Genomic DNA, 27,667 nt, shown 5'->3' on the forward strand with positions numbered 1-27,667 from the left:
GAACAATGCGTTTATAAGCGAATTCGGGGCACTGACACAGGTTGTGTTGCAGTTACATTTGACATCCACCACGCCGACGCACAAAAAACCGTCGCGCGACTTCCCTTAACAGTCTCGCTGTAAATGTTTGCAGTCCTGCATGCATCGCCAGTTAGAACTTCAGCATAGCCTCTGCGAACTCCAGTCAGCACTGTCACCGTTGTTCCTGTAGAACGCGGGCTAAGTATCGGGCTTCACGACACGAATCTTAAAGGGCCACAACCTCAAAACAGATGTTCGGAAAATCACTTAGCCAATAGAACCCTGGCAGTGAGAGAACTTCTCGTGGTCGCCATGCTACAGCAGCAAAATTCAAGGGGCACTTAGTTATCCCTACGTGGATGAATGCGAAGACATTGCAGCCAGCCACCGCGCGATGCTCAGACATTATGCCACAACGCAAGGTCACGGATTCGGCTCCCGCTGGAGGTCGAGGGTTCGACTCCCAACAAAGGTCATGGGTTCGAGTGGCTTAATTAACTGTTGCTTAATTACCTACGCCTTAATCAACACCAAAGGCCATGGGTTCGATTCCCACCAATGTTCGTGGGCTCGAGTGCTTTATAATTAGGACTATCGTAATTAGCTCTGCCATAATTAACTTCACCTTAAGGCCAAAGGTCGTGGGTTTCACTCCAACCATAGGTCGAGGGTTCGATTACCTTTGGCACCATCGGTGGTGCACGCCAATACCAACAACTACGCCGGATTTCCCGCCTCATGAGCCACATGCAAAGTTTTCGCATTAATGTCAGCAACAACAACGAAGGACGAAGACGAGGAAGTCGAGAATCATGCGTGGCACGCAGCGCGCGCAAATAGCCGGTAGCGGGCCATTCGAACCGTCAAGCCATGGCTTAGTCCGCTCGGTGAGATCGGTGCGGTCCTGTCTGGGCGCGACTGTGGTGTGGCGTTGGGTGGGCGGCCGGGTTGCGGCGCTTGCCTGCGGCAAGCTCGCTCCCTTCGTCCTCTTGCCCTAAACCACCGCGCTTTCGCGGCTGTAGCCAAAGATGTGCTCTGCCATCGAGGTCATGGAGAAGTCCATGGACGTCGATGACGCTGCCGACAAGACCGGAGGTGGCGACATGGTCACCGTGAGGTCAGAGGCTGCGCTGCTCTTCAACGGCTACGGCCAGCGGCGTGATTTCGCGCCGGCCGCAGCGGGCAGGGCCATGCCGGGACTGCGAGACCAGAGGAAGAAGCGTCAGTTCTGCGACGTCGTGTTCCGGGCTACCAACGGTTCGGAGATCTGGGCGCACCGGTTCGTGATGGCTGCCAAGTGAGTCTCGTTCCCGCTTGCCTTTTTTCGCTTGTCAGGTTTGTCGCGCTTATAACGCCGTGCTTGTTGATGTTCTGCGGACTTTCACAGCTGTATAGCGCTTGTGCGAGTACAGTTTTTTCGGGTGCCGCACCTTGTTGATGAAGTCAGTGCACAGTAGTCAAGAGTCGTCGGCGTCGTTTTGCACGTGGACCCGAGACGTGTGGGTCGAGTGGGCCGGCGGGCCCGTCGAGACGTTCCTGGCTCAGTACCTGCCGCGTTTAGCCGAAGTAACGAAGCCGGTTTTAGTTGGTTGGATAGCTCAAGTTTTTTTATTCATGAATGCGACTCGGGCGACTTCAAACTGAACCGCTACGACCCTCAAGTTCCTGTGCCGTACCGTATTGCGTTGAAGCGAGCAGTGCGAAACTGAGGTATTTGCTTGGGAGATAACGACGCGCCGCCACGTATATACTCTATTCCAACAGGTTATCCAGTGACCGACTACCATCCCTGCTCGTACTCGATTGCCTGGTCTTTTCCAAAGGGTTCATTCAGGTCATTAGATATTACCCAACACTGGCTCGCCTCGACCAGATACGTTAACCCGGCGACCCAATATCAGCCTAAGCCCGCTCGATCCTATACTTTGTCGAGTTAATGTGCACATACACGTATAAGGAAAAGGTCGGTTCAGAAAGTAGCTTTAAAGTGAACGACTTTCTTTGGCTATTTCGCCTGTTTTGGTTGTAGTCTGCGGCCAGAATTTCTCTGCCGGTGCAATAGGGCCCACGCACACGTACTGCCACGCGAGTGATTTGTGGCTTATGAGATGGTTGTGGTCAGTGGTGACGCTCTGCCGCGTTTCTCCGCCGCCCAAGTTGATGCTTGCGGAGTTCGTTCGTCGCCGAAATCCGCAGTGCGCCTCAGCTCTCGTCCAGGTGCGCCGTTTCATATTGCCGGTTCCCCGCAGCTTAGCGTAGACCGACTCCTTCGCTGCGTCGAATGCTCATGATTTTACAGCGGATGGCCGGATGAGTATCTGGCTCTCTGCGGAGCCAACGAGCGGAGACGAAATCGCACGCGTTGTGCAGTCACCGCCATGCAGTCGTCGTCGCGTTGTCGTCGTACCGTCGTCGTGCCGTCGTGGTTGTGCTGCTCTCGTTGACGCGGCATCACCTCCATTGTTGTCACACCGCCAGTTGCCGTCACACTGTTCTGCCCCCCCCCCCCCGTGTCCACGATAATTTGTTCCACCACGCACGCACGCACGCACGCACGCACGCACGCACGCACGCACGCACGCACGCACACACACACACACACACACACACACACACACACACACATATATATATATATATATATATATATATATATATATATATATATATATATATAAACGTGTCCATCAAACACCGTTATCAACAACGGGAGAACGCATCTGAACTATTGCTAGTGTGTCCATTTGGTTTCTGCGGTCCGCATATGGCTATTCGCTTACTTTGAGAATCGTTCTTCGACGGCTTCTGCAACAATTATTTTTTTTGTGCTTCGTACTAAACTTAGCGCACGGGAACGTTCAGTCGAATGGTCGAATCAACTCGCCTGCAAGCTGATCGTGAGCACGGAGCCGCCGATTCCAGCCATGTAGCCACCTTGCAGTAGCTACGCTTACATGAATGCGACAAGGTCTATAGCGAATCGACATGTCGGACCGAAATTTGTTGTTGTTCGGTACGGAAAATGGTCTGTTGTAGGGATTTGGGAATGGAATATAACTCGCTGGATCCGCTTAACAAAATGCGTGTAAACGTGTTCGCGTCGGTCTGGACCAGCCCAACTTTTGAACCAACTCTTTCGCGTCGATTGTTTGTAAGCAAATTAAGCTAGCATGTGGCCTCACTTTGTACTCTCGCAGGCCCTTTCTCGCTCGCCCAACTCACTTTGATGTGGAACGGCCACGCCAGCCGACTCAATAGAATCGAGTTCACGCAAACGCACGGAAGCATATGGCTAGAGGCTGAGACATTGGTTGCAAAAAATTTCCTAGGTAGGTCTGGCGCATGTCTAGCAGACGTCTCTTTGTACTTGTCTTCTTGCGCTATATCATTTTCTTCAGCGTCCTCCCTTTCGCAGAAACCAACGTAGAGATCTCCAGGTAGACAGCCCAAAATAAAAGATTTGATACGAAGGCAAGGAAGACAGGCACAGTGCTGCAATCTACGTCATAAATCACTTTTTCGCTATGCTTGCCTGAAGAATGCAATGCCAAATCGCCCAGCTAAAAATTCTTCTGAAGCGAAAATCTTCCCTTGATTTGTAGTGCGATACCTGTACGGCGTGAATCAAAGCAAATTCGCAGACGCATTAATGTAGCCGGTTTTGCTTCTTACTCAAACTTTCACATCGGCAATCCTCTCCTAAGCAAATAGCAGATCTTGTACTGGGTCATTCCCCTCAAAGTGATCCAGCGTTTTTTTTTTTCGACTTTTTCAAATTTAGCCGAAAAACTCTCTCACGTACTGATGGCAGATAACCGTTATCTTGACGACGACGAAATGCAAGATCAGGGCGAGCCGAAGTCACGTGGCACGCGCAAAAAAAAAATAAGTTAATTCCCGTGGTGCTTGCAGCGTACAATCCATCCATATTGAGGAAGGTACGTAAAATTAATGACACGCATGTTTAGCCATAAACCACTTCTGCAGGAAAGAAAAAGGAGCTGCAAGGACTGCGCTTTGTTAATCGTCGTTACGCAATGCTGAAGCACCATGCTGTCGCTGTGTTCATGTACAGGTATTCTGGCTGCTGCGAGCTCTTCACTCTCGCCGAGAGAGGCATGGGTCCCGACCAGGAGTGGGCCCCGCCCATCCGGGTCACAGTGGAAGACCTGGACAGCGACATGATCCAGGTGCTCGTCGACTTCGCCTACCGCGTTCCGCTGCACCAGAGCATCGGCCTGCACAATGTCGCCAAGGTGCTCGAGCTCGCCGAGAAGCTGAAGGTCAGTCGTGGGCAGCGGAGACTTCGTGTTATTAAATTACGAGAAGAAATGGAACCAAGGGGCCCGATTTTTATTAACCATTTCGTAAAGGGCCAAGAAAGACACCAAGGACAACAAAGGGAGATTACTTGTACTTACTAATTGTATTAAAGAAATTATAAATTGATGAAAATGAAAGTGAATGAAAAGAAAACAACTGGCCGCAGGTGGGATACGAACCCACGCCTTCGCATTACGCGTGCGATGCTCTTACCAGCTGAGCTACCGCGGCGCCGTTTTCCCCATCCACTTCATGGGATATTTATGTTTTACTGCTAGAACTAACCCTGGGAGTGTTAGCCAGCGCCTCCGCACTCTCTCTCTCTCTCTCTCTCTCTCTCTCTCTCTCTCTCTCTCTTACTATCGCTTTCAATGCTTCGCCTTCGGATGGAACTGCCGATCTTTAATATCCCTCGAGGGTGTTAGCTGTCGGCTGCTAGGAATCCCGGATGCGGCGGCTAGGAGCCAAACCCACGACCACTTGCGTAGATCGATCTGGCTGCACGTTAATAAAGGAACATCCGAAGCCCTCAACTACGCCGGCTCAAAAAGGCCTTAGTTTTGCTTCGGGACGTTGAACCTCTCAAAGACCAATCGATTCAATTCGAAAGTACACAAAGGAAGAGCGCGTCTATCGGTGTGCAGTCATACGAAGCTCAACGGCGTCTTCACACTTTACGGCGCAGATACTCCGGATTAAGAATCACTGCCTGAACACCCTCAGTCAGAATCTCGAACCGGAGAGCTGCTTGGACACTTACAACCTGGCCTCCCGCTGCGGATACGAAAACCTCGCCGAAGAAGCTTTTCGGCATCTGCTTCGCAATTTCGACGAGGTACGAACGTTGAAATGGATCGTCTTCAACGAAATGCCGCAATATAAATGCAAACATTGACATTTCGTATGCGCGCAGAAACGTCTTGCCTTCACGCATTACAACAGGAAAAAAAAACGGTTGCTTAAAAAATTCAAGCCATAAGAACGTCTCGAATACATAAACACACAAAGAGAAAAAATTCACGTGCTGCACATCGTATCTAAGGTTGCTCAACGACCACAATGCTAGCTCCCTGTAGCAACTTTTCTACGAAACTCTCCTAACCCGCCGTGGTTGCTTAGTGAATATAGTCTTTGGCTGCTAAGCACGAGGTCGCGGGATCGAATCCCGGCCACGGCGGCCGAATTTCGATGGGGCGAAATGCGAAAGACACCCGTTACTTAGATGTAGGCGCACGTTAAAGAACCCCAGGTCGTTCAAAGTTCGGGTGTTCCCCACTACGGCGTGCCTCACAATCAGATCGTGGCCTTAGCACGTAAAAACCCATTTAAAAAAACAACAGCGAAACTCTCCTATACTCCTAATGTAGCGGTTATTGGTGATGATATCAAAGGGCGGAACCGGAAGTATTCCGGCATCTTTCTTTGTAAGTATTGGAGGGGGTCTGTTCGTTGCGCAGGTGTGGAAGAACAGCGCCCAGTTCCAGGCTCTGACACCAGAGGAGCTGCGTACCATCTTGAAAGACGACCGCCTCTACAGTACCAGCGAGGTGGTGTACACGTTCAACGCCATCCTGAAGTGGATCTCCGCCGACATGGACAAAAGAAAGAGCTACCTCGCCAAGTTACTGCCGCTCGTGCGCTTCGCACGTGGTTCCGTCACGTGAGCGTGCCTTCTCAACGTCATCCACGCTTCTATAGATCCTTTCATCCGCGCTGTGGCAGCATTGTATTCTTGACCCCCAGAGAAAACACGTACTCAGTCGCATAGTACACTATAGCAGCATGTTCTTTATGTGTTCAGATATAAGGAACATTTCCCACTCGTTCAGCAGTTCCTGTCGCCGCAGAGCTGTCGTTTACAGCTGTCGTAGCAAGTTTGATAACATCGATAATGACAACGGGTTGCATGTAGATGAGCAAGTGATACAATGTTTGCCTACTTAAACCCCCAGGGGAATTTCTGCGTGACGTTTTTTTTTTTCATGATGTTTACAAATTTAGGCTTGACCTAAGATTTGACAAATATTGTGCCAAGTTTTGCAAGAAATGCCGCTCGCGGGAAAGTTTCGCTAGTCGACCTCAGAACGTTCCGTTGGAAGTCTTTTGTTGCTGAAAGGACAAAAGTGCTGTACTTGCTTCGAGCTATAATAAATATAGACAAGTTCCTGAAGCAGGCGATCAAAATCGACAATAGCAATGTAGCTGCGATGTTTTGCTTGTCAGTGTTTGCTATGCCAAGTATGTTGCTGCTTTTGTGCTGCATGTAAACGTAAATCCGCGGAAATAAAGTACGTATGTAACCCTGAAAAAGCTTGCGTTCCGGGCGAGGTTTAAAAAAATATGTGTGCCTGATGGCCCTCCGCCCCTACCTTCTTTGCTGCGCCTTTTAGGTGTTGTTTCGTGGAAATTTGAAGAAATTTAAAGGTCACGGGTTGGCACGTATGGTTATCACGACGGAGGGATTTCGATGTTGAGGTTTATTGTATTGCATAGGCCTATCTGCAATGGTATTTACCTGCCGAGATTTAGGAATAGTGCTTGTGCAAGCCAGCAGGAGAAAATTAACCCGCTTTATTGTAAAACATGCTTCTATAGCTGGCACTATAGGTTCCATTCTCTTCTAGAAATAGATCTATTGAATGGACCTTGCATATGTTACTGCAGGAAGGCCCCGACAATCAAGACTACTTTCATAACAAGTCCCTTCAATTTCATTGCGCTCCCTGGACCAGTTCTCGAATCGCAAGCGACATATTTCGGTGCGTCACGTGCTCCGTCTTTAGGTGCAAGGCATTATAGAATCGCATCGGAAGTTGTGGTTGCAGTAGCGTGTCACGTGGAGTCACCAGAGCTGTTTTGCTTCGCGCGCGTCACGGCCCCTTCTCTTTCCACGCCTCGTTGCAGGGACTTCGAGAAAGTCATCAATCACCCACAAGTCCGGGGTGACGAAGACAGCTTGGAGGTGCTGAATGCAATTTACCAGGTCAGCTGCTGATTACGTGAACAGCGGATGCTGGCTTGCTTTGTTGCTGATCAACACATTTGCTGTCAAAAAAATAAATCTGTTTCAAAGCCACAATATCATTATGATAAGGGCAGTAGTGAGGGACTCCGCTGTTAGTTTTTGGCCACCTGGAATTCTTCAACGTGCACCCGATGCACAGGTAACCGAGCATTCTTGCATTCCGTCCCCACCTGCGGTCACCGCAGTGGAGTTCGAACCCGGGACCTGGAGCTCAGCGGCGCAGTGCCATAGCCACAAAGCTACACGGCTACGGAAAAATCGCTGTCTAAAATTGTTTTGGCCTCGCGGTTGGTGACGCGTTGATCGCGACCTACGTATTTGTGTGTCTATTAGTTCGGTCCCCAGAAATTAATGACGCGTTCCAGCATGTAGGTACTACGTCTACCATTTTGTGCGGTCGAATCCAGCGGTCACTCCGCGTCTTAAGTCGCTGGTTTAAACCCTCCTCCACACGATGGCGCCGCCAACGCTGCTGCGTACGTCTATAAGGATCCGGTAACACGGCATTTCCGCGAAGAGTAACGCGTACTCGGACAAGTTGTAACTCTATAACATTGCTTTAATTAGCCCGCGTCTTCTTTCCACCAGATCCGCACGGCCTGCTAATTAACCGAGTACCTGCTTAAAACGTTTCGTTAATAAGACGCGATTACTAGCGCAGCAAGACGGGGGACTAAGGAAAGAACACGGACCTTAGTCCCTGGTCTCGTTACGCTAGTAATCATGCCTTATTACGCTCGCTACCAACTATCGCAACTTTCTGCCTTAAATAAAAAAAAAACGTTTCTCCACGCAGACGCTGTCCCAGCGGTCCATGGCGGTTGGCGAAATTGCCGGTGTCGACCTGTCCCCACGGTTGTGGCTCACGCCTCGCGTGCCCAAGGACATCCTGTTCCTCTTCGGCGGCTGGGCAGGGTGCGCCACCAACGACATGCTCACGTACAACTGCAACACCGCCAGGTGGCGCGTGATGGGCAACCAGTACACCATGCCCAGGTAGCGTGTCAGCTCATTCTCGCATGCTTACTGTCGCAGGTATTGTCGCAGGTATAGTTCTGGCGGCGAAAATGTCTTCAGGTTGTGGCAATGGGGGACCCGGCACAGTTGGCAGGGCGAAGGAACGTGCTAGCAAGAATCGCCACTCGCAAAGACATCTACACTCATAAATAGTACGTAGATGCTAGTTCCTGTCAATGTTTGTATTTGACTTTTCTTTTTAGTTTGTGCTCTACTGAATATAGCGCAATGTTATGGCTTTTTCCTTCTTTTTAGTTTTTGGTATAACACGGGGCTTTAGTTAATCTGTAATGCTCGCGTACAAATTTAATATTTCCTTGTGCACACTGCCTACTTGTTTTTCAATTTAATAAAATGTATTACTTCTCGTTCGTATACATGCATTTTTGTAAGTTGACGCCGACCCACTTGTGTACCCACATGTGAGCGCCCGCCTTCCTTTTGGTGCCTTTGATGGGTTTTAGGGTTGGTCAAGTTGCCTACGCACAACATGTTACCCAGAACCCCACCATGGAATTCTTATTATGGGAAATAAAGTCATTCATCCAAATAATGGGGAATAAGTGCAAGCGGCTTGGTGTTGTATGAGAAACGGCTTTGACGAGCACTTGACGTCTGCTGTACCAAACCATAGTGTTTGCGCTACTTAGTATCACCTTGTCTGAAGCCTCTTGTGCGTCATATGTCTAACCAAGCAAAAAGTGCGGGGAAATCACAAGTGCGCGCACCGAAATGGCAGGGGCAACAGCGGTGATTTGTCAAGTCTATGCAAGATTACACGTTCGGTCTTTCCATCTGGTATTAGATTTGATTTTCCATCACGAAAGAAAAAAGTATGTTATCTGTGATGCTACCTCTGACCGGTCCTGCTCAAACCATTTCATTCAGATTGTTAAGTAAGATTGTGAAGCAGTAATGAACATTAGCAGAGATTCAGCATCGCAGCCTTGAGACATTTTCTTTTTCGTTGATGCAGCTTTGTTTCCAGTGGCGTAAAGTGAAATAAATAATAAATAAAATAATTTACTCTCTCATTCATTCCTAGTGGTGTAAATTAAAAAGGGTGCGATTTGTAGACCATTTGCATCTTTATTCATTTTTGAGGGTGTAAATTATTTTACAGTGTATACGAAAGGAAATGCCGCTGCACATATCGCCGCGTTTAAAGCATTCGTCACATTATGCCATTGGAGGTTGACTACCTAGGTGCAGAACCTACAGCGTGGATAACTTTATGAAGCTTCGATGCAATATAGCCATATTTAGAAACTTTGTCGGGCGGGGTACGCAAAGAAATGATCGCATTTAAAAGGTACTCGCGGCTCTGCGACGACATCTACCTCATGCAGGGCGTACCACGGCGTAGCAGTGATCGACCAGTGCATCTACTTCGTGGGCGGCTTCAACGGCCGCGAGTGCTACCACTCTGTCGTCTGCTTCGACGTCTCTCTAGCCAAATGGAGCGCCAGGGCGAACATGAATATCTCGCGCTGCTACGTCAGCGTCGCCGCTCTCGAGGCAAGTATATACTATGGTCGACAACAAGCAGCCACTTTACCAGCGCTGCAAAGCACTGTAACCTTAGAGAGCTTTGGTGAGCCGTAGCTTTAGACTATACGTATAAATATCGGGGGGGGGGGGGGGGGGGTGTTAAGAGTCTTTTGCTGATAGGCGCCGTTTGTGGATGGAGTAGTAATGTAGCGTACGCATGGTTAGCTGAAATGCAGAGTAGCACCACTTTCACGATCGCAGAAATCTGCTAAATATTGCCTCTGCGTTCTAGGCAATGTCGTCTCGAAACATTACTATTGCTAACACATTTTAAGGTCGCACATCTTGAATGCGGTGCTAGTCTTGGGATTTCTGCTAAGCAGACATCCCTTCGACACTCCTCGGATTCGATTTAATTCAATTAAACTGCACAGTTTAATAATTATATTATAGCTGAAAATATTTTTGTTGCTTATGGTCTCACAACGGAGCTTATCAGCGGGAACAGCAGGAGCCTAGATAGGAGTTTCGCGTAAAAAGAAACACTTGGTATATTGCCTATCTGTGCATAATAGTGGAAAAGAGTACGGTGCTCGTCGTCAACTACAAGGTGTGAGACCGGGCTAGTTGGTATTCCATGCTGATTTAACCAGCGCAAGAGTGGACACGGCACAATAGTATGGCGAAAAGGACAAGCGCCAGCGCCAGTTAGAAGTCGGCGCTTCTCCTTGTTGCCTTACTATTGTCCCGTCTCCACTTTTGCGCTGGTTACGTCAGCGTCAGCTACAGATTTACGGCTTTGATTCAACTACTTTGGTTATACCATTATTCGTTTTTATCAAGAGAGAGAGAGAGAAGAGGAAAAACATGCAGGCGTTTTTGTCAAACTGCAGCATTTCTTTAAACGGGGCGTCATGTTGTCGCAGGGCTACATCTACGCCATGGGCGGTTTCGACAGCCGCTTGCGCACCAATACAGTGGAGCGGTATGACGTCAAGAAAAATCAGTGGTTCATGGTGGCCGACATGAAAGACGTCCGAAGCGACGCCAGCGCCGCGACGGCATGCGGACGCATCTACATGTGAGGCCGCTTTCGGATTCATCGATTTCCGAATCGCTTGTAAGGAATGTAGGTTTGCATGCATTATTCACCGAATCAGTGAATCTGTTGAGTCTTCCGACTCAAAACTCTTCATGGATTCCAACGACGAGTGGTTAACCAATGATTATGACGACTGTGGTGATTGCCATTGGTATTTTCTCTGATTGCCGGTGACGACAAATATATCTAGAGCGGGCTAATATATACGCGTAGTCGACTTATTGAGGTCTGCTCCCAACTACCGTCAGTTGCTCTTCGCACCCGCTCGCATCGTCTTTGAACCCTATCACTTGGGCTAAGTGGATTTCCTCTCCGGTTCCGGCAGGCTGAATATCTTTGCGATGTGACCTTATAAGCATGATAATGATGATGATATAGTGACAGGCCTTGAAAGCGAAGAGATGGCACGCACCACGACAGTCATGGGGGAATGCGAATTTCATTTCATTTCATTTGAGCGCTTACATCATCAAGAAGTAGGCAGACTGGCGCAGATGCTTGTCAGGGACGGCTGAAGAATGGTGGCGCGAAAGAAGACTGAACAAGCACTGAAACTGAAACGTACCCCGTCTTGCTTTGATTGGTACGCTTTTGTTTTATTTCACTGTTCTTAAGTTGGGGGGTATCGCGCACCGCTGCTCACAAGCCACATTTTCTTCGTGGGTATTCCACGTTCTTCGTATGCGCTCACGCATGCAGGACAGGGCTCGCTTGAGACCTCGGAAATAGTACTACACGCCTGCCGCGTACCTAACAGTGGTAATGGCGATTACGATTATACTCTCTCTTTCTCTCTCTCTCTGGCGCAGTGTGGGCGGCTACACGGGCAGAGAGGTTCTGGACACCGTGGAGTGCTACGACCCATCGACCGACGTCTGGACCCGGGTGGCGACCATGTCCTCGCCGCGCAGTGGCCTCAAGGTGGTCGCGCACAAGGGCACGCTCTACATCATCGGCGGGTACAACGGTTCTCAGCGACTTTCCTCAAGTAAAGCTCAAACCCTTCGAGAGCGATTTTGTGCGCGACAGCGACTATAGCGACGGCTTCGGACGACGACGCGTGGACAGATCGCTCGGTTCGCCCATAATTACATCACAGTGAGCAGGGAGGGCGCGCAGCGGCGCCGATTGGTCGGTGCACGCGATGACGTCATGAGGCTGCGGCGGCACAGTGAAGTATGCAGCCCCCACCGCGAGCAATACGTTTCCGATAGATTTTAGTCGTAGGCCGGTATCGTCAAGAACAGTGCGATGCTGGGGAGCGAGGCTCATTCAACGCCGAAGTCCGCCCATGCCAGGTCACAGCGCCAACGCCCAAAGTGGCTGGCAAAGTATGAAAGCCGGCCGCCGACGTCGTCCGACGTCACGTGACACCGGCCGGCGCAAACATCGAAAATCCATTGGAAACCTGTTCCTTGTGGTTGGACTTTAAATTGGAGGCACAGTGCTCACCGAGAATAAGGCGGCATAGTGCACCATCGGAGTGAACGTGAAGGCTTCGTTTTCCCCGACTGGAGCAGTACGTGGGATCTGGGAGATTTTTTTTCTTTTTTTTTTAATTCTGTGTATTCCAAAGCGCAAAGAAACTCTCCCTGTGCGCTACATCGGATTTCGTTACGTGCGCTCATTCTTTCTAATTCTCTCAATTGTTTTCGTTAACAATTTTCAGTGGAGCAGCTCGATGTGAGGAAAGTTCGCTACGCAGAATTACCCAGCATGCGCCGCGCCAAGAGCAACTTCGCCGCCGTCGTACTTCAAGGCTGCATCTACACAATTGGAGGCTTCAGTGGTAAGAGCGGCCAATGGGCCTAGCTGTTCGAATCGCGCGCGGCGTTGTCAACCTTTTTTTCTTTTTGTCAATAACCCAGAGGATGCTTACATAAATTCGCTGATGTGCTCACGTGGGCTTTCAGAAGTCCCTACGATAGTTTCTATATACGGGAAAAAAATCACCGCCCAAACACTCCGTACACATGGTTAACCAGTGAACTTGAAATGTGCGGCCCCGGTGTTTATCACTGGGTTAATCCCGATGGCTCATTAAACGACGGCTTGGTAGGCTGCCGGATCCTCGGTACGCAGTTGCTGCTTGCGCTCGGCTACGTGAGCCTGTTCTTGTGCCCGGGATGCAGCATCGGCATGGCGTCGACGAGCTCGTTCCCGTTTATGTTCGCGGCGTTGCGGATCGAAAGCTGCCTGCTCCTCAGCAGTACGTATGACGCGTGTCCTGCCCATTTCGAAGCCGGAGAGAAACTGCTGCGCGCGCATTCGGCTGCGGCGGAGAACAACGACATCACTACTGGCGCCACTAATGGCGCGCCTATCTTTCCCTGTTCTTTTTCGCGCATGCGCATGGGGTTGAGCCGGAGGAGTTTTCGGCGTACAGGCGATAGGTAGACGGACGGACGAATCGGCTAGCCATGCACAACTCGGCTGTAAGAAAAAAAAATTCTGTTAAATGTTGTGAGCAAGCGCATTGCTACACGGCCCACCAAAATTCGTGCGCTGATGAAGTGGCGAAAATGCACAAAATAAAGTTAGCACGGTTGATTTACCACGCGATGGTTTTTAGAGACTATAGCACCAAGCACGCACGTCGAGAACAGTCTTGCTAGCTCGCCACAGCTGGCTTTTCCGCATTAAGAGTTACTGTGCAGAAAAGCCAACCTCACTAACTGTTCTCTTATAGAGGCAATATGTTCATATGCGCGTGTTAACCACGGACGTTGGCATGGCGCAACGTCAAGCGTCGCTTGCGCCAACTTGAGAGTCGGACCAAATTCGTCTGCTCTACGATCCATCTCGCCCTGAGGTCAAGCCATCAGCGGAAGGCGGAACGCTGTCCTGTTTCCTGTGCAGAACGAATTGAGCGAGTTCAAAATCGTTTCACCGCGACAACTGTTGTTGTTCTTCCGACTGACGCTTACGCTGCACTCCTAAACAATCCGCTGCACATTCACCCACAATTTAGTAACCCACTGGTCACTAAACCGCAGACGGCTGCAGGACAAGGCGGCAAAAGTGCGCTACACGTTAACTGTCGCGAGTGCAGCTTGCTTTCCAGAGTCAAGTCAAGTCAAGTCAGTTTTATTTACATCATTATGATGTGGGTAGGCTCAGGCAAAAAGCGAACGATTTTCCCTTGAGGAAGCCCGAGCCCCCCTACATGGCGTACAGCAAGGTCAAAAGTTTTAAAATAAAGTACAAAATCCACACACACTACATAACAGAATATAATACAAGAAATTCAGAACAGTCGATATAAACTCTTCGTACATGCTCATTAATACACAATGCATAGGTGTTCCCAGAGATGAAAATGTCCTTTCCATCACACTTTAACGCAAAGGGAATACAGCGGAACAATTCAGAAAAATTGTTATTAGTGAAATTCAGAACAATGGATATAAACTCGTCGTACATGCTCATTTATACACAATGCATAGGTGTTAACAGAGATGCAAATGTCATTCGTGTCAGACTTTAATGCAAAGGGAATACAGCGGCTTACAAAAAATGATTTCTTAGAGTTTGTGTACTAGATGTTTCAAGAGAAAAACGTTCAAATATGAATTTATTTAGTAACCTTGGAACTGCATGACGCATCATCTGTCGACCATGTTTTGTACGGCAAAAGGGAATGGTCCAACGTTCGTGTTTTCGAAACGAGTATGGCGTTGAGTTTGCTTCGAGGGATGACAATGCTATCAAGAAGTTGTCATTGTGAAAAATGTGATTGAGGAAGCCAAGATCGTAATTGCGATAGGCAATTTACCGGCCCTCCACGTTCTCCGGGCACGATTTGGTCCTCCCCGTTGCCGTGCTTTCACGGTATCGACGGACGCATGCTCGTTACCAGCGCGTAGGTTCAGAAGATCTCCAGAGACGCGAGCGAAACGCTATATGCGTCTTGCTCCGCTCCATGGATTGGTTCTGAAGTACATGAAAAAGAGCAGCGTTCTGCCGTCCGGTGTTGGCATGGGCAATGGACGTGCACACGCTCCTGCTGCTCAGCTGTGCGCATGCGCCGCGGTGCATACACTGGTCTGAGCGGAAGCACAGCAGACGTCAAGCGAAGCCTATCTATTCCTTACCTTAAACGCTGACGAATGCATTATGGTTTTCCGTCGATCTCTCCTCGAGTGTTTTAATCGAGCGCACTGTAAAATAATTTACACCTTAGAAGTGAAAAAAGGTGTAAATCTATATAACTCATACCCTTAAGGTGTGATTTATACAACGGACACCCTAAGGGTGCGAGTTAAAGACACATTTACAATCTTTTTTTCACTTTTAAGGGAGCAAATCATTTTACAGTGTACGCACTCTGTTTCATGCATCAGGTGCAACTCTGTGGAGGCTGCGTTCGCAGTTAGAAAGAGGTGCTTTTTGAGCGGCTTTTGTGAAAATGTTCTTAATATAAGCTCTGTTCTGAATGAAAACAAATGAATTTACCCTTAGAAACAAACAAAGCATGTACTCATACGACTGATATTACGCGTTGTTTTAGATCAATTTTCTTTTTTTTTTATTTGCAGCCCGTCGCGGCAGCCTCACATGCATGCTCACGCGAGCAATCGCCTCCTGGCGCGCAGTGAAGTATAGACGGAACGCGCAGAGTGATAAATTTTGGTGACCGTATACTTCTTGCGTAGCTTCCATAGCGTTGCACACCATGTATGAAACGGAGTGCAGAGCAACATAGATTTGCGACGCCGGCAAAGGCAGTAGCAGCGTTGCTCTTTACGCCAGCATTGTGAGACGCCTGTCGGGGTGCTGTTTCTGCTCTTGCCTGATTTTGCCGTAATAACGGAGCTCGTCCAATGTTCCCATTTTGCGTGTTACGCATGATAGTTGTCTCCGGTTTAGATGATGCGACGAGCGCAAGAGTGGACACGGGACGCTATAGTTAGCTGTAGTTCCCGAGATAATAGGAAAAGGCAAGAATTACGGTGCATAGAAGTGGCCCTTTTTTTTTTTTGCGCGTCAAACCTCGGTTACACTACGCTTCCTTTTCCTCGAACAGGGAACAAGACGGTGCCGTTCGTCGAGCGCTACGACATCGCCGCCCGGAAGTGGTACACGGCACCCGAGATCGCCGTGAATTGCAGCGCGTCCGCCGCCTGCATCGTTTACGACGTCACCAACCCTGGTAGGTGTCCTCAACTTACGCCATGGTCACCGTCGTAGACCCTTATTATGTGGTCTACGAAATGACACGGCGACGTGGGTTGACAAAATTATGTAAGGTTTAATTGGGAAGCTTTAGGAAGCAGGTAACCGAGAGCCTAGTTATATGGTGGTACTGCGGCTGAAGACGGGCAGGCGCGCCACGATGGCGGCACGATGGTGGCACGACGGCCTATACGCGTCGAAGACACAGAATTGAACGCCTCGGAAGCGTATTGTGCGGAAAGGATTATACAGGGTGCCCCAACTATCATACCCCAAGATTTAAACACATGCAAATGCCAGGTAGCTGGATGGAATCAACGCAATGTTGTTTGCCGTCGCTTGGGGATACTCAGATTAAATCTTCGTGCACGATAGTCGGGACATCCCCGCATATACGTAGCCATACCTACCAACTCTCCCCAATTTTTTCGGTCCCCCAGCCCACCTCCGTTGGAAGTTTTTCGATTCATGGTGAAATAATTCCGCAGGAGGCACTTCATTAGAGCAAGTTTATACGGACAAACGTTAGAAGCAGGCGCGAAAAAAGGCTACTGTAATCTAAAACGAGTGTTACTTGTCATTATGTGCTGCACAAGGTTTGTTGTCGCTTTTGTGCGGCGTCGAGAGTTAAATAATCTTTTATAAAAGCGCGTATATGTCATTGAAAGGACATGCGTCCAGAGCGAGCTTTTAACACGCCCCCCCCCCTTCCCCCCGACCCCTATCTTTGCTAAGCGGGTTTTACGAATTTTAAATCTCAGAGGTTGTCAAGTGTGCACAGCTCAGGCAAACAGATGTCCTGCATTTCTTGCTATTTCTAACTTGGTTATACAAGGTAGGCTGTCACAGTTCATACATCTTTTTTTTATTCTCGACCACGCATATACATGGTGTCCCACGTAACTTGTACCAAAATTTAAATATATGCGATTGCCACGTAGCTGTACAGAACCAAAGCAATATTGTTTGCCGTCACTTGGAGCAAGTCAGCCTTTTTTGTATCTGGCCTAATGACATAATTAGTTATTAAGTAACTCCTCAAACACTATAATCAGAGCAAAATTGTCAATAAAAAATTGTAGGTCATCATGAAAAATTCCCGATCCACCTTTCTGTTGCTCTATAGGCGCAATGAAACGATAAGCGCTACCTACCATCATCGATGGTGTCTGCACATTTTCCTTACTCTGCGTTCTTTGTATCTGTTTTCTCTCTTTTCCTCTACTTAACACCATTTCCGTGTGCTCTCTCATTTCTCTCCGTGTAGCCTCCTGGGTATAGGCCTCCACAACACACAAGTGCTGCGGCGCGAAGCACGGCGATGGCCCCCTGACGACCCGCAAGCCTTCAGGAAAGCGCACCGTGTAGGCCGATGCGCGAATGGCGAGCGCAGAGTTTGCAACTTCGTCTTGAAGTTAGAATGGCGGAAGGAAGCTGGCAGAAAAAATAGAAGAATAAAATGAAATCCAAAATAAAATCAATAAAATATTCCGGTGGAAATCGTCGATAATTATCGTCAAAGAGCGCGTTCGTTTCTTTAAAATCTTCTGGAATTTTCTTGAGCGGTGTTTTATGTAAACCGTATTCAAAAGGCGAAGCGAGGACAATCGCGTAGCCCAACCGGGTAGGGGCTCAATCACGTGACCTCGCCGCGTGACCAGAGTGGCCACTGTTCGCTGCCTCTGAGAGGGATCAGCCGACGGCGTAGGCACATTTTACTCGGCGACAGGTTGAACCATAGAGTTTTGAAAAATTCTATGGGTTAAACCGAGCAGACGTGCTAAACCCGGATTATGAAAGCTAGAAAGCGCTTGGAGGCTTTTATTTGTTAGTGAGGATGCTTTGTCACCGTTTGTTGTTTCTAAATTAAATTCCGTAGAGAAAACAGCCGGTGACTGGTGCTATTCTGGGCTTACTACAGATGTGTCTCACGTAACGTGTGCCAAAACGTTAAAAATATGTTCACCACCGCAGCGTCGTCATGATACCATCGATTATTATTAGTTTTGAAAACATATACACAATTAACAGAAAAGGGAAAGCGAGGAGAAGGCTGGCAACTGCCACCGGAAGGGGCACGACGCCTGTCTATACTCTTCAGAAGGGAGGTGACAGCAACACAGAAATGGAAGATATGATATCACGCTGGTAACAGCACCACACGGTCGTCACACTGTCGTCGTCAAACCTTCCTCGTCACTCCAGTGTCGTCATCCAATGGTCGTCATTCCGTCGCAATGAAATCGTCGTCATCGAATCGCCGTCGTGCCATCGTGGTCGTCTCATTGTCGTCATTTCAGCATTGTCTTACCATTGACGTCATACAATTGTAATCACCTTAGCGTAGTGATCGTGCTGTAGTCTAGCCGTCTATACGTCACTCCGCGACTCTCTTCGTCACACCGTCCTTATCGTGCCGTCGTAGTCATACCAACGGTATCAATCTAGCAACCGCATCACGTTGTCTTCACACCGCTGTCGTGCCATCGTCTTCGTCATGCAAATACAATATCTGCATCGTCATCATGGCGTCGGCGTCGTTGCATCGTAGTTTTGCCGCAGTGATTCCATCGTCGTCAAGCCGTCGCGATAGTTTTATCGTCTAGCAATGGGAGGCACAGCTAACCAGCTCAGACCTGGCGGGACAACAGTCCTTCATAAGACAGGTCAAGCGGGCGGCCGAGGTCAGCGCGGACCTTGGACTAAAGGGACTCCGACCATCGCACGTAAAAAAGACAATAAAGGTTTCTCTCTCTCTCGTATTACTTCGTCGTTATGCGTGGCATGTGCATGATCGAGTGCAACCTGTCCAGCTGGGTCGTGTGGTCTCGACATACCAAATGATACCTGAGCAAGAACAGATTCCTGCGACGCGTGATCAATCCACAGATTTTTTTATTTTAGTTATTTTGACATGCTTTGTTCTGTATTGTGTGGTAAATCGAGTGGTGCCCTCACGTGCAAAGCGATGAAGTTTTGTAAGCTCCACACGTACTGTCACGTCCACTCAATGAGAGAGAGACAGAACAACAACTTTATCGAAATAAAGACTGTGCTTTGATTACTGCGGGTGGAACCCCTCTTCCAGGGCCCCATTGCCTCTTCCAAGATGAAGTATGCTGCAGGACCAGCTGTCGCAGAAACACTGTCGTGGTTGCGTGTGCAATGCGCCATTTTCCAAACGCCGTGATACGCCTTTTCGGAAACGTGCACCGCAGCGCTTTCTCCTGGTGCCGTCTTTTGGCGAGAGGGCCTCGCCAAAAGCGTACACGATGTATTGTCGTGAAAAGTATTGTCGTGAAAATACCCCCGCTACGCTCTGGCAGTCCACGGACCGCACCTGAGATCCCGCGCCATCGGCTTTATCATAACCTCGGGAGCTCTTCTGAGGATTCTGTTTGTCGATATTTTTTTACTTTCACGCGCAGGGTGGTAGCCGGGCGCAGGCTACCACCCTGCGTCTACTACAAACAAACACGTACCCTTCACCCGCCCGCCTCCACCTTATATTTCCGGACGTCTACACTACCCCCAACTGCCGGTGCTGTGGAATTCACCCGGCTACGCTTCCGCATATGCTATGGGAGTGCCCAGCACAGTACAACCAGACTAACACCACGACTCTCTCGTCGAGGTTGCATGAGGCTCTGCGGAGCTCCGCCCTCGACGACCAAACCTGGGCTACCCAGCACGCCCGCGAGGCGGCGGCGAGGCAAGCCCTCGACGTCCCTTCGTGGGAGGCTTAGGCCCGGCCATCATAAAGTGCTGGTTCTACAATAAATGTTTATTCCTCCTCCTCCACGCGCTAAGTAATCTCGCAACAATGCATAGCTGTATTGCGGTGAAGCTCAGAGCAGCCATTATGAAACGCATACCATAGTAGAAAAAAGATTTTGCGCTTACCTCAGCTCCGTTCTCGATAAAATTTTGCAGGAATATCACATTTTATAAGCTGAATAGCTCATTGTAACACTTGGCGCGGTCACTGGGCAGTCTATCAAGAAAAAACTGCGAATTTGTCTTCGCCTACACCTCTCAGACGCACCCCCGAGCAATTAAAAAAAGCGAATCTGAAAGGTCATGCCTTGCCGCATCGAAGACGACGTGAAAGTCACAAACGGCGTGTTTTATACGTTACAGATATACATATAAAGCTTACTATAAGTACTTGCTTGGTGTGTCAAAAAAGAAGCTATGAATTTACCTTTGTTTGCCCTCCTGGCAGTTAGTAATGTCTGAGACATGCCTGTAATGTAAGCTTCCCGTGTATGGGTGTCGTTCTTCTTCGTCTGGTCCCTCGTTTGCTCTGGAGCTGTTTTACTATATACGGACTGTAATTTCCCTTACGCGGTCTGCACTACGGCAGAAAAATGGCCTTCGAGATTCGCTTCCAATAATTACTCGTGGCTTCGTCCGAGAAGTCTAGGCGTACACAAGCTCGCAGTTATTTCTTAGCAAACTAGGCAAGTAACAATGCCAAGTCTTACATTGAACGATCCGGGGCGAAAAATATGGATCCTTCTGCAAAATTGGAGCAAGAACAGAGCTGCGGTAAGTGCAACATTATTTTTCTGGAATTTTAAGAGGAAGACGTACGTCTACGTATAGCAAACAATGTAAAAAAGTGTTGACAAATTTTTTTTTTTGGCTTTGTAGCGCTATCAGCGAATATTTGCGGGGAGAACTCCGGAAGCTTACGCAACACTTAATTGTTGACCTAAATCAGAAAGAAAACGCTAGGTGTTGCTTGCACCCGTCATAACGGGCGCAAGGCGGTAGCAGACGACAGCGGGGCTGGCGCGCCTTCATCAGGACTCCTCAGCGGGCTGCCGCTAGGGGCGCGCGTAACTTTCTGAAGAGCTGAGTCATTAGGAAAGACGTTAGGGTAATCGCCCCAAATGAGGGAGCAACACAGGATAGCACAATAGAAAACAGCTTAGAAGTGACCAATCTTAACTGGAAAAAGGCGGAAGCAAATGTTCCAAAATGCACGTCCGCAGGGATAGACGAAATTCTAATCAAGTTGATTAAGCAACTTGCCCCAAGAAGCAAGGAAACGCTGATAAAAGCATTGGAGGCAGTCGTAACAAATAAGCCAATTCCGTGCAGCTGGAAACAGAGTAAAATGAATTTGATTTATAAAGGGAAAGGCGATAAGACGAACATAAAATCCTTCTGAACGATTACGATAACATCAGTTATATACAGGCTAGCGATGCAGGCGGTGAAATTAAAAATGCAGTCATGGGTAGAAAGTAATAGAATACTCAGAGAACTTCAGAACGGGTTAAGAAGTGCTAGGCGCTTAGATGGTAGCCTGTTCGTGTTTACCCAGTGCATAGAAATAGCTAAGGCGGAAAATAGACATCTGTATTTAGCCTTCCTGGACATAAGCGGTGCATACGACAACGTGAACAGGGAACTCCTGTGGAACATATTAAAAGATGAAGCTATCGGTCATGAGGTAATTGATTTCCTACAGGAAATATATAGAGAAAATAATGTTGAAATAACATGGGGAAAAAAATTAAAGAGTACAACTGTCGAAGTACACAAGGGATTAAGGCAAGGTTGTCCTCTGTCACCGCTGCTGTTCATGCTTTATATGATAAGTATGGAAAGAAGACTACAAGGAAGCAATCTAGGGTATAATCTGTCGTACAGATTTAGCGAAAAGGTTGTTGAGCCACTGAGCAGCCACGGCGGGTCCGCGCATCTCTTTTCAACGCTAAGTAAGCGGCGGGAACACAGCGCGCGAAGCTATCAGCAGTCGGCTCTCTTTGTCGACATCGCAGATCGCTTTCAACGTTCGGCCCGCAAGGCGGTGCCATACGAAGCCGCCGCCGGAGTACGTTTGGTCACGGTTCATAATGGTCCTACGTGGATGGATAAGGCGCTAAAGAGCGATAACAGCCTATAGTGATTAGAGCGTCATCAACGCACCTGGCGGCGCCTCCACCTGTCGTACTTTGCTTGCGTCATCAATGCTCCTTGCGGCGCCGTCCGCACCAATTCGCGTCGCCGTTGCGCTGTCGTTTGTACTCGCTGGATCAAGTTTCACAACATCGATGACGACACTGGGCTGCGTGGAATGAGCAAGTGGCACAATGCTTACGCATGCTTAGGCAACTGCCAAAGGATTCTCTGCGTGATTTTCACTTTTTTTAAAGCACTGGGACATCGCTAGTACACACCAGCACCAAGCAATTATAATGAGAAATATTTATACAGCAAACGAACCTGCTAAAATGTTACATTTCGTCATTTTGTGAAGGCATAGTCGCTTTGAAATTCCTAACGTGTGGTGAAGTTTAGGGCCACAGCTCAAACAGCTCTACAGATATAGTAGGGGCTAGGGTAAAGAAAATAACTTGCTGGCACCATCATTCGTTAATTTTGTTCGTGAGTTGTGAAGTGGGTCAACTAACGCTGGCCTATTTCTGAGTCAGCCAAAACTTAACACAAGTAAAAGCCGGAACGCTCTCGTTTTTATTCACACATTTCGTACGGGATAAAGACTGACCCCCACGTAGTACGAAAGCACCAATATGCAGAAAAAAAATCGAAAAAAATAGACAGCTTAAACCTTCTTCAGTACGATATCTTAGTAGTGGTGCATCAGACAAGGAATCATGCGCGGTCATCGTTTTGCCGTTACTGTTCTTTAAATGTGATAAAATCTTATAAGGTGCTTTAGCCTTGGCTCTATATGTCGACAGAGTAGAGTGAACAAAATGTATAGCCCGACAAACACGCACTCAAGCCCTTCATTACAAGTATTTCACCGGGAGCAGATGGGCTGCTGTCACGACGAACGAGTCGAGTAACACTGCTCTTATACCAGTCTGCTCTAATGCATGTACAGCTGGTTTAGTCTTACAATATGACTACCTGCTCAGAAAATAGCGCGAAATATTCTCACTCACCTGCTGTCATTAGGAAATCTGAAAAACTTCGCAAAGCTGGTAACACCGGTGTTAGAACACCGCAGAGTCGCTCTAGACGTGACGCCCCGATTTAGCCGCCTTCGCCCGACCGTCTTCCGTTCCTTGCACGCCTGAACAAGCTTCTCTGTCTTATCTTTCCCAAGTTAATACTTCGCACGATAACCGAAGCAGATGACCGAGCGCGATCCGGCTTGTGATATCGCTGAGCGAGTGGCAAGGGTGAGAGGAGGCAAGCTCGACCAAGCTCGACGGACGCACGAAGTCAACCCACTTGCCGCATATTCGCAATAACTAAACAAAAAGGATGTGCTTGCCCTTCGCTAAAATGTGTTTATTTCTAAAAACTTGCGAGTGGCAAGAAATTCGAACATCTACTTCGTTACACCAGATCTATAGGACGCCCGGCAACCGCTAGGAGCGCGCATGTTCCTTGAAATGAAAACTAGCATTCGCCTTCCGCATGTTGTTCAAACGACGGTGGTTAAAAAAAGGGGAGTGGGGCAAGTTGAAGTTTATTCATATGCAAAACGTAGGTACATAAATGTAATATACAGACGAGGGTCCCAAAGTAATAATACTGAAAACGGGACCCTGGGTTAGTAACTACAACAGAATTGTAAAATTGTTGGCAGCATAACCGTGGATAGCATAATGATATATCAGTTGCAAGAAAAGCAAATGATAATGAAAGAAAAACCCAACAAACAATGCTCTAATCGATGTAGTGTTACAGAAATAACAACGGCAGTGGCAAAAATTATACAATTGTTAAAGGCAAAGAGGAACAAAAGAGAACGAACAAAGAAAAAAAAAATGTGGCGCAATTTGAACAGTGCAAGAAAAAAAGAAGAACGGGTGATACTTATTAGTTAGGTGACTATGAAACTACAAATATTTATTAGGCAAAATTATCAGAGGTTACCAGACAATATTTTAGCGAAGCTTTGAAACTCTGAAATGTAGGTAGTACTTTAAGCGAAGCAGGAAAACGATTCCAAAGTGTAATGGTAGCGAATGTAGATGTTTTTTTTTACCATAGTTAGTGCGAACTGATGGTAACAAAAAATTATAATTAGAAGAGAACCTAGTATGGTTTGTATTTCTAAGTGAGCTGCTTTGAATATATGGAAAGGTCAGCTGGGAATCAAGCAATTTATAAAACATTATTGCTAAATTGTAGTTGAATAATCTTTTTATAGATAAAATTTTGTACTGCTCAAGCAGGCCGATAGCATTAGAGCGCGGTGAACTGTGGGTGATGATACGGATTGCTTGATATTGTATATGCTGAACTGAAGACAAATAACACAGATATGTATTACCCCAAACGATTAATCCGTAGTTAATGTGTGAATGAGTGAAAGCAAAGCACAAGGAGAAAAATAGTGCCCTGCCTTGATAAGCGCACGGATAGCAAAAGCGCACTTCAGCTTGACATGATTGATGTGCAGGTGAAACTTCAGATGGAACGTTAGGTTAGCCCCACTACGTCGTCTCTTACGTCTTGTTGGTGAACGTCGTCTTTGTCCCTCCTGTGGCACCGTGACATAATGTTCCATAATTTTACAGCATATACACGTCACCAATATCGGTTGGTAGTTTTCAGCCATGTTTTGTTGACGTCATTGAATATCGGTATGACTGGCAGTTTCCAATCTTGTGGAATCTGACCAGTCAATAAAGATTGATGAAAAACATGGAATAAAAACATGCTCAGAGACAGTATTCTTTAGTAATTTAGAGTTAATATTGTCAGTACCTGCTGACGACGAAACTTTCCAATTGTTAAAAAGTGCTGAGAAATACCATCAATAAACAGCCTTATACCGTGATGTATGCAAACGGTTGACCGTTATTTTAAAAGTTGGGTTCTTTTCATCCCGAATGCCTTATTTATGCGCATAAACAGGTGTCAGCTACATTAATTGCCTATTTCAGTTAAAATTACACTATATGGTTTTGCGCCGAATTTCCCTTGAATAATCTAAATGAAAGAAAGAAAGATTGACGTAGGTTTGACACTGCGCCAGAAGTGCTAGTTGCTGTGCAAAATCAGCTTCTTGCTGGTGCTAAGATCTGCACCAGAAAGTCAAATGGCTGTTCCACCACTGCACAAGGTATTTTACATTTTCTCGTCAACGCAGCATAAACTGTGCTCCACTGCCTCAACTATTCTCTAGCACTCCAACTGGTGCCCTAAAGGACTGCTTCATGGTTTCAATTGAAAGTTGTAGTAAACGGATGGGTTTCGCAAGCAATAAGTGACTCATTGTACGAACAGTCGGTGCCATTCGGAGAGATGTGTGCCGTATCATCGAATGAATGCTGCTGCAGGCCACTGTGGAACATTTATTAGCTTGGCCCTTGGTCTTGAACAAGAACATATTTTCCGCTAAACTACCGGTCAAGTATTCGCAAAGTGTATACTATTATTGGCCATACAGCTTATTGTGTGTCCATCCATTCATTACCAAATACACCTGCTTCCAACACTGCGGGTGCGTCCCCTAAACATGCAAAATCATCGTCCTGTCTGACTGACCCAAATTTGCAGCAATAGGTTAGAGCATGTGATCTGTTGGCACTCTAAACAATACCTAGATGAAGACAACATGCTGTTTGGAATCCAGCATGGTTTTATGGAAGTCTTTAACTGTCACTCAGCTTATTTCCTCATATAACAACTTAGCAGTTAATAACAGGGAACAAATAGAGGCAGTATTTTTTAGACTTTGCCATTGCCATCGCCTTTAATTAAGTGCGTGAACTTAAAGCTGCATGAAGGTTTACGCAGTCGAATAGACACCAAATCTGTGCATTTTATCAGAGCCTATATTGAAAACCGTGTTCAGTACATCAAAGTCGGCAATCGTATTTGAGGCATTTCCTTTCACGTCAGGTGTAGCATAGGATAGGGGTCATTCTTGGGACCTTCTCTGTTCTTAATAGTCAATGACATAGCAAATATGGTTGGATGTATTGTGCACAGTAGTTAAATCACAAGCTGATGAAACTAAGCTCAGCAATAACCTTGATAAAATTCGCCACTGGTGTGAAGGGTAGGAAATGAGCTTGAACATTAATTAGTGCTGTGTTATGAAGATAAGCAGCAAGGAGACACCTTTACGCCTATTGGTAACAACGCCTAACAATGTTTCTACTTAGTACCTCGAGGTAATTCTAACAGAACACATGAGGTGGGACAAGCATATTGAAAACATTTTCATGAGCGCTCTCAGAAGTTTATGGACCTTTGCCGCAGTTTCAAGGGAACCCCTATACAGGTAAATGTATAGGGGCGTTCGCTGTGCTGTCAGACCTAGCTATGAATATGCATAAGCTTTGCGGGATCCATATGCCAATAAAATATTGTTAAATTAGAATTATTACAGGAAATAGAAGTTAGGTTCATCTGCAAATGCTGCAGAAAAACTGATAGTGTGTCGCAGATGCTGAGTACTCTCCATCTTGAATAGCTACAGGGAAGACGCGCTAGACAGGCTATAACTCTTGCATTTAGTGTACAACAGAGTCCAGCATTATGAAATAATTTTACCTGTGTACTGCTTCTTGTGCCAGCATTTGTCAGTACCACAGTAGAATTATACAGGGCCTATGTGCTGTGAATAATGCTTATAGATATGCAGGGTGTCTACCAAGTTGACATTTCCAAATTCCCCGAGTTTTCCAGGTTTTCCCTGAGCACCTTTGCAAAATTCCCTGAATGAGCCAGAACTTTGTTTTATGTCAAGGCAGGCTGACATCATGTTGCTTAGTGCTGTCACTCTAGTAAGCATGTTGAAACAAAAAAAGACTAAATCCAGGCAGGCTGACACCATGTTGATCAGTGCTGTCACTCTGGTAAGCATGTTGAAACAAAAAGATGACTAAATCCAGTTTGAATAGTAAGGAGTAATATCTATTTCATTTAAAAAGAAAATAGAGGGCATAGCGAAAAAAATAGCAAAACCCATTCCAAATTGTGTCGAACATTTTCAAATACGCGTGAAAAGGAGATGCATGCATAAGTAAATATTTTTGAATATGAGCTATTTCTATCAACTGATAGCAAGCTTATCGGTATGAGGCCTGAACTTTGTCACGACTAAGAATCTCTCTGCAGCTGGAAATTCAACTTCAACTGTCCTGACATACTCTCAGTCCATGCACAACATCTCAGTGTTGGGTTTCACTGCTTTAAAGAGTTTATTTTGGTTTCAATGAGGGACACCTACATCTCGGTGTCAGCCAACACTGTTTTTTGAGCTCAAGCTCCTTCAAAGAGGTGGCGGCACGCTTCCTTTCCCGTTAATTCCTCCGTGCGTCGGTCCTTTCTGTTCTCATCCTCCTCCTGCCACGCGTTCACCCCATGGATCATTTGAAGCATCGTCTTGGTCAGTTGTACAGTCAACGTCCGATTTTTCGGACTCCCTGGGGCCGCAAAAACATCCGAAAAATCGGGCAGTCCGAAAAAATGAGTGCATGCCTTTAACTGCCTTTAAGGGCTAAAATTGCCACAGGCACGCCCGAAAAAGCTCTTAAGGCCTGCCAGTACACTCATTAGGC

The 27,667-nt window shown here is 47.3% G+C and overlaps 2 protein-coding genes and 1 non-coding gene across 3 annotated transcripts; 2 read left to right on the forward strand and 1 right to left on the reverse strand.

Moving 5' to 3' along the window:
- The first annotated feature begins 3,915 nt into the window (after positions 1-3,915).
- Positions 3,916-10,493, forward strand: LOC142588914 (kelch-like protein 10). Its single transcript, XM_075700725.1, has 8 exons — positions 3,916-3,959; positions 4,097-4,304; positions 5,030-5,179; positions 5,802-6,004; positions 7,249-7,327; positions 8,166-8,365; positions 9,736-9,908; positions 10,453-10,493. Exons 2-8 carry the CDS (start codon positions 4,140-4,142, stop codon positions 10,491-10,493), a joined length of 1,011 nt encoding a protein of 336 aa, XP_075556840.1. The 5' UTR covers positions 3,916-3,959; positions 4,097-4,139.
- Positions 4,503-4,575, reverse strand: TRNAT-CGU (transfer RNA threonine (anticodon CGU)). Its single transcript has one exon. It is a non-coding gene; the product is annotated as a tRNA-Thr (tRNA).
- A 315-nt stretch (positions 10,494-10,808) lies between the features above and the next one.
- Positions 10,809-17,653, forward strand: LOC142587231 (uncharacterized). Its single transcript, XM_075698101.1, has 5 exons — positions 10,809-10,958; positions 11,789-11,967; positions 12,649-12,768; positions 16,006-16,131; positions 17,422-17,653. Exons 1-5 carry the CDS (start codon positions 10,819-10,821, stop codon positions 17,433-17,435), a joined length of 579 nt encoding a protein of 192 aa, XP_075554216.1. The 5' UTR covers positions 10,809-10,818; the 3' UTR covers positions 17,436-17,653.
- Positions 17,654-27,667: the final 10,014 nt, after the last annotated feature.

The sequence above is a fragment of the Dermacentor variabilis genome, chromosome 7 (genome assembly GCF_050947875.1).
Source record: "Dermacentor variabilis isolate Ectoservices chromosome 7, ASM5094787v1, whole genome shotgun sequence".
Classification (NCBI taxonomy): Eukaryota; Metazoa; Arthropoda; class Arachnida; order Ixodida; family Ixodidae; genus Dermacentor; species Dermacentor variabilis.